The 7,763-nt window shown below is 42.5% G+C and overlaps 1 protein-coding gene across 1 annotated transcript in view; it reads right to left on the reverse strand.

Moving 5' to 3' along the window:
- LOC311035816 (glycine N-methyltransferase-like) overlaps nucleotides 1-7,473 on the reverse strand; it is a 28,472-nt gene extending 20,999 nt beyond the window's left edge. The window contains exons 1-2 of the mRNA XM_084044274.1: nucleotides 7,260-7,473; nucleotides 6,981-7,069 (exon numbers count right to left, since the gene is read on the reverse strand). Coding sequence (XP_083900400.1) covers nucleotides 6,981-7,069; nucleotides 7,260-7,379 — 209 coding nt within the window. The 5' untranslated portion in view covers nucleotides 7,380-7,473. The remainder of the gene's footprint in view (nucleotides 1-6,980; nucleotides 7,070-7,259) is intronic.
- Nucleotides 7,474-7,763: the final 290 nt, after the last annotated feature.

A 7,763-nucleotide genomic window follows, 5' to 3' on the forward strand; every position in this document is an offset into this window, starting at 1 on the left:
TTACGCCCATGTCTGTGTGCCTATGTGGACATAAACTAGTGACGCTAGGGTACATGTGGCTTTAACCCATTAAAACCTGAGGTCGATTCTTACTAATGTCTTCTAAATCCTAACAGTTTTCTGTAAAACCTATGTTTCTACATCAGTGGTTCTCAAACTTTTTCATGTCAAGGACCCCCAAAACTTTATGGATTCGGCTGCCGACACCCATCTCAAAATGTCGATTTTTCAAAAAATAGCAGATCTACAAGCTCATAGCGCGGCACTCTTGAATAGCCCCAAAGTGTAAAATAATGCTTTTTGGCTCAAATCTAAAAATGACACAGATGCATCCCAGGTCTAAAAGGGTTAAAGGAGGAGTTCACCCAAAAAAATGACTTATTTTCTATCAATTGCACACCCCATGAAGCCTTGAATACATGGATTTATTTTGTTTTCTGTCGCATTCCTAAGACAATAATTTGATGCCCGGGTGTATTTCCGGCAGGAGACACAAAGAATCTACTTTGTGTCTCCTACTGGATACATTAGCCGGTAGGAGACAGGAATCAAATTATTAGCTTAGGAATGCCACAAAAACACAAATAAATCCATGGATTCAAGGCTTCATGGGGTGTGCAATTGATAGAAAATAAGTCATTTTTTGGGTGAACTCCTCCTTTAAGCGTAGCACACATTTTAGTAAAACACTGTACCAGGCCATACAGTCACCCGCTACTGTGGGGTCAAAGGGTTTATTAAAAGTATTTGGGCTTCCACAGAGAGGGGGGGGGGGGGCACATCATGGATGAAAGCACTGGACCAAATAAAATAACCCCCCCCCCCACCCCCCCGCCTCATGTGTGGGCCGGCTGCATTCCTTTGAGGATTTTTTTCATTTAGTTTTCTCCTATTGTCTGCGAGCAGCCTACAGTAAGTATTCAGCCTACAGTAAGTATTCAGCCTACAGTAAGTATTCAGCCTACAGTAAGTATTCAGCCTACAGTAAGTATTCAGCCTACAGTAAGTATTCAGCCTACAGTAAGTATTCAGCCTACAGTAAGTATTCAGCCTACAGTAAGTATTCAGCCTACAGTAAGTATTCAGCCTACAGTAAGTATTCAGCCTACAGTAAGAATTCAGCCTACAGTAAGTATTCAGCCTACAGTAAGTATTCAGCCTACAGTAAGTATTCAGCCTACAGTAAGTATTCAGCCTACAGTAAGTATTCAGCCTACAGTAAGTATTCAGCCTACAGTAAGTATTCAGCCTACAGTAAGTATTCAGCCTACAGTAAGTATTCAGCCTACAGTAAGTATTCAGCCTACAGTAAGTATTCAGCCTACAGTAAGTATTCAGCCTACAGTAAGAATTCAGCCTACAGTAAGTATTCAGCCTACAGTAAGTATTCAGCCTACAGTAAGTATTCAGCCTACAGTAAGTATTCAGCCTACAGTAAGTATTCAGCCTACAGTAAGTATTCAGCCTACAGTAAGTATTCAGCCTACAGTAAGTATTCAGCCTACAGTAAGTATTCAGCCTACAGTAAGTATTCAGCCTACAGTAAGTATTCAGCCTACAGTAAGTATTCAGCCTACAGTAAGTATTCAGCCTACAGTAAGTATTCAAAAGAAATGTAAGCCGTGGCTCCGTTTAGAAGTCTAAAGAAAGAACACAAAGCCTTAATGTTCATCACATGCTGGAATAATCCACGATTAGCAAAGCAGAGAGAGAGGGCAGTTACTAATGTCCCCTTTAGAAATATATATATATATATTCAAAAGATTTGCACACACTTTCACGATTTTTTCAAAAATAGCAGATCTGCAAGCTTGTCGTACAAACTCGGTGCCGCGCTATGAGCTTGTAGATCTGCTATTTTCGAATAGCCAAAGTCTAAAGGTAGGTCATACATAGGCAAACTGGCGGCCCGGGGGCCACATGCGGCCCCCACCTTCACTTAATGCGGCCCGCAGGTTAATATCAGAATAGTGATATATTATTGATTTCAGCTGTTATGATTCCTAAGATGCAAACATGACCCGCTTTAATTACTTCAGTCTATATTAGTAGCTTAATGACTAGTAGTACAATTATATTGTCTTTTTTATGTCCAATGTATTTCTATTTAAGTTCTTTAAGTTCATGAAGTTAACATAAGAATAACTAAATCTGCATTTGAAATTGCTACTTTTGTGTGATATAGAATGGCCTGACAGTCTGGAGTCTGTGTCACTTTAGATTTCTTTGTCTATTCAAAAATAGTGAAAATCTGTGCAAATCTTTGAATATATATTCTACAAATGTCTTCTAAATCCTAACGTTGCTATAATATCAGTGGTGCTGCAACTTCTCCATGTCAAGGACCCCCAAAATGATAAGTATTTGGCCGCGGACCCCCACCTCAAAATATGTTGTTCCAGGGACCCCCTGAAGCACAGATCAGAGTTTTAAAAAATCGCTTTAAAACATATATACAGTATATTCAAAGATTTGCACACATTTTCAAGATTTTTCAAAATAGCAGATCTACAAGCACTCGGTGCCACGCTATGAGCTTGTACTGTAGATTTTTTTTTACTGCTAGTTTTTTTATAGCCAAAGTCTAAAATGACACAGATATGTTCCCGGTCTCAAATCAAATCAGGTGAAGACCTACAGTATATAGACCTACAGTATATAGACCTACAGTATATAGACCTACAGTATATAGACCTACAGTATATAGAATACAAATTAGAATTGTTCTGAAAACTAAGGTTAGGATTTAGAAGGCGTTTCAGAGAATCACTGACTGACAGGTCCTTTAAGGTAAAAAAAATAAAAACAACAGCGAGTTAGGAGTGTGTGTGTGTGCGAGAGTTCACACACACACACACACACACACACACACACACACACACACACGCACATGACCTTGCTTCTGAGAAGGGAACAGAGATACACTATCACCCAGTAACCATGGTAACCCTGTCAAAAGCCTGCATAAGTCCAGATCCAGCCAGCAAGGACTGGGTTGGGGTCACTAGGACACGCACACACACACACACACACACACACACACACACACACACACACACACACACACACACACACACACACACACACACACACACACACACACACACACACACACACACACACACACACACACACACACACACACACACACACACACACACACACACACGCACAGAGAGGACCCTGCTCTCACTCCTCCAACCACATGGGGTTACATTACTGCTTCTCAGAGGGGCCCACAGGGGTCTAAAATGGACCCTCACGGGTCTGTGAGTACAATGTCACCATGTAGTCATTTAACACAGAGAGACAGTGTAGTGTCTCAGTAGCATCAGCCTAAACAACATAATATCAAAATAATAAATCATAATCTGTACATTGACAGTTTCACACTATAGAACATTGGTTCTCAAGGTGGGATCCGGGGACCCCCAGGGGTCCTTGAGGGAGTTCCAGGGGGTCCGCAGCTAAATGATGGATAGTTATGGGTGTGTAACGGGTCCATTTGGTTCCATTTGTACACTCTCAGAGTTACATTAACATTGATTTGACAGTATAAATTGGGGTCCCAGAGATAGAAATGCCATTAAATGGGGGTCCGTAGCCCCTAATGCATGTCAAACTGGGGGGTCCTTGAAATTGAAATGGTTGAGAATCACTGCTAGAGCTGTAAAAATCTTCTCTTATGGGGGTTCTTTTTCAAATGGGGGTCCGCGGGCTAATAAATGTCAATTTGGGGGTCCTTGACATGAAAAAGGTTTGAGAACCACTGCTATAGAAACTATAGGATGCCAGGTCAACAAATGAACCTGGCATCTGTCTATTTAACATGCTCTAATCTAAATGACATTTTAACCTTTTCAAAAGACTGCAAGGTCATCAAGACAAGGTAAAGTGCTACGGGCTGAGGTTGGGTCTGAAGAGGAGAGTCTTCACATTATGTCAGAACATCAGGAGTGAGTCTGCAGTTCTAACTGCTATGACTAGCTCGTTCCACAGACCCCCCATCTGAAAATATTTTGTGCCGGGGACAAGATTTGTGTTATAACATGTTTCAAAAACATTCCAAATCTTTCACATCTTATTTTCAAGATTCTTTTGAAAACAGCTGTGAGCTTGTAGATCGGCTATTTTCAAAAAGCCGATGTATATACAGTACTGTAGGGTTAAAGAGGTTAAAGTGGAGCACGCCCAAATAAGCAAAACTACACTTTAGAAACAAGACCCCAAAAACTAACTTTACAGAAACAAGCCCAAAGAAGCTTATAATAAGCAGACTTGGCAACACTGGTGTATTACAGTTGCAGGAACACTGTAATGTAATTGGCAGTGGTGGAAAAGTACTCAATTTCTTTACTTAAGTAAAAGCATCAATACTGCAATATTGTTACAAGTAAAAGTCCGGAATTCAAAATTGATTTGAGTAAAAGTACAAAATGTACTTAAAGTACTCATTATCCAGAATGTCCCATTTCAAGTTTTCAAATGTATAAAAATATTTTGAAAATAGCAGATCTACAAACCTTCAAAATGCATCACAACGGGTGTGAGCTTGTTGTTAGATGTTTTTTGCCAAAGAGATTTGGTGAGTAGAGGGTTAAATAGGGGGAGCCCAGCATATAGCCCTGGGGGACCCCAGTCAACTATGTATACAGTAATAAACACGTCCGTCTGTCTGTCTGTCTGTCTGTCTGTCTGTCTGTCTGTCTGTCTGTCTAACTGGATCAAACCCCTCTTAACCGACTAAAACCGGGAATGCATCTGTGTAACCACTTTATCCATTATTTTATACTTTGGCCATTCAAAAATAGCAGATCTACAAGCTCAAAGCGCGGCACAGAGTTTTAAAAAAAACTGTTTAGAAGACATTAGTAGAATCCCCCATAAGCAAAGATTTGAGTTACAAATGTTCACTTTAAAATATATATATATTCAAAGATTAGCAAAATATTCTCTGAGTCTCACAAATTAAGCGGTTATGAGGATCCTCTTAAATAAGAACCATGTTTAATAGAGAGTTGAAATGATCACCATTCAATCCATGTACATATTCATGTCTCAATAGAAGCATTATGGAACCAAATGGACCCTCAGTCAGAAATGAACCTTTATGACCATCAATGTTTTTACTCTGTCAGGGTACACATATTAACCATTATGATCTATGTTCTAACTCTAGGAGAGTACCATATGGAACCAAATGGACCCTCACATATGGAACCCATTTCATTTGCTGGGGGTCCTAAATTTAAGAACCATATTTTAATTATCAATGTGTTAACTCTGAGAGTGTGCGACATCAAAAGGTAACCAAATGGACCCTCACAGATTAACCATTATGATCAATGTTGTACCTCCGGCAGGGTACAAAATCTAACCAAATGGACCCCCACAGATTAATCATGTAATCAATGTCTTTACTCCAGGAGGGTACCAGATGGAACCAAATGGACCCTCACAAAATGAACTCATTCCATTTGTTGAGGGTCCTAAATGGAAGAACCACATTTTGATATATTCATTCATCATATAGCGTAACTCTGAGAGTGTGCAAGATCATATGGAACCAAATGGACCCTCACAAATTAACCATAGTAATAATCAATGTTGTACCTCTGGCAGGGTACAACATTTAACCAAATGGACCCTCACATGTCAACCACAATGATCTGTGTTTTAACTCAGCCAGGGTGCCAGATGGAACCAAATGGACCCGACACACACACACACACACACACACACACACACACACACACACACACACACACACACACACACACACACACACACACACACACACACACACACACACACACACACACACACACACAGTTATAGCCATGGTTCACATGACGCTCGTCGGTCACAGGCGTCATGGAACCACTTGTTCCTGGTTTGCGAATGTCTTACATTTACAACTCTTACATCTACATAAACGTTCAGATTTCAAATATAAAGCACTGACCCCCATGGCCACGGATGTAACAGGTTAAAACGCAGCGGTCTAAGTACCCGTATCTTCCGTATTGTTCAATAAAAAGCTTTTTAATCCGATCGCCGGCCATTGTCTTCGAATATTCTCCGATGCTTTCAACTGCAAGCCCCTATCGGTTGGGAAGTATATTGCACTATGATACATTACAGAAAAAAAGTATAAAAAATGGCCACCAATCGGATTAAAATGATTTTTATTGAACAATGCCGAAGCTACGGGTACTTATACCCGTGCGTTTTAACATGCTACATCCGTGGCCTTGGGGTCAGCACTTTATATTTGAAATCTGAACGTTTATGTAGATGTACGAGTTGTAAATGTAAGAAATTCGCAAACCAGGAACAAGTGGTTCCATGACATGACTGTCATGGTATGAAAGTCATGTTTCAGGGCTAAATAAGACAGTGGTTCTCAAACTTTTTCGATATGCCTCAGGGACCCCCCATAAGAGACGATGTTTACGGCTCTAGCAGTTATTCTCAACGATTTTAATTTCAAGGACCCCCAGTTTGACATGCATTAGGGCTACGGACCCCCATTTAATGGCATTTCTATCTCTGGGACCCCAATTTATATTATAAAACCAATGTTAATTTAACTCTAAAAGTGTACAAATGTAACCAAATGGACCCTTATGGGTCTGTAACTCTGAGAGTGTACAAATGGAACCAAATGGACCCTTATGGGTATGTAACTCTGAGTGTACAAATGGAACCAAATGGACCCGTTAGGGTCCATTTGGTTCCATTTGTACACTCTCATCCATCATTTAGTTCCTATCCATCATTTAGCTGGGGACCCCCTGGAACCCCCTCAAGTACCCCAGGGGGTCCCCACTTTGGACCCCACTTTGAGAACCAATGAAATAAGACACACACACACACACACACACACACACACACACACACACACACACACACACACACACACACACACACACACACACACACACACACACACACACGCAGTGACTGCAGTTACCCACCCCGTCCCGCAGGCCACGTCCAGCACGCTGCGGACCCCTTGCTCCCGCAGCAGGCGGACCACCCAGCTCTTGTACTCGGCGGTGCGGCTCTGACGGTGCGTTTTAACAGCGGGCAACTCTGGGCGATGCCGGGCGATATCGCCCAAAAAGATAAAGAAAATCCATCTTTTGGACGATATCGCCCGGCTTCGCCCGATCGCCGGCTCTCATAGACTTTCTTTATATTTTGGGCAATATCGCCCGAGAATCGCCCAGTATTGCCCGCTGTTAAAACGCAGGGTCAGTGTCTCCGATGTACAGCTGCCACACCTTGGCCGCCTTGCCGTCCGCGTACTGGTCCGGCAGGCCCACCGCCGCGACCCCCAGGGACCGCGTCCTGAACACACTGTCCACAGACATGATGGATGAAGACCCGCCTGGTTCCTAACAGAAGACCCTGGAGGCGAGGAAGAACTGTGGAATGTTTCAGAGAGAGAGAGAGAACACCGCTGAACGTAGGGGAACAACTTTCTGTGTGACACGAGTTTTTGGTTTGTTTGTTTATAAAGCCCTGAGGGGCGTTTACTACGCGGAGAGGGGGCGTGGCTTGGTCGCGCGGAGCGTGGATTGGTCTGAAAAGTTTGGGCCACGACGCCGCGCCTCCCCCCCTACGTGGACAAACTTTGAGCCAATCGCGCGCCGCGCTGCGCCCAACGCCCTCCTCTGGTGGTTGGAGGAGAGAGAGAGACGGCTGTCGCGCCGAGTTTGGTGACTCGGCGGAAAAGCGTCACCCCGGATGTTTAT

The sequence above is a fragment of the Gymnoscopelus microlampas genome (assembly GCF_963454915.1).
Source record: "Gymnoscopelus microlampas genome assembly, chromosome: 20".
In the NCBI taxonomy this organism is placed as follows: Eukaryota; Metazoa; Chordata; class Actinopteri; order Myctophiformes; family Myctophidae; genus Gymnoscopelus; species Gymnoscopelus microlampas.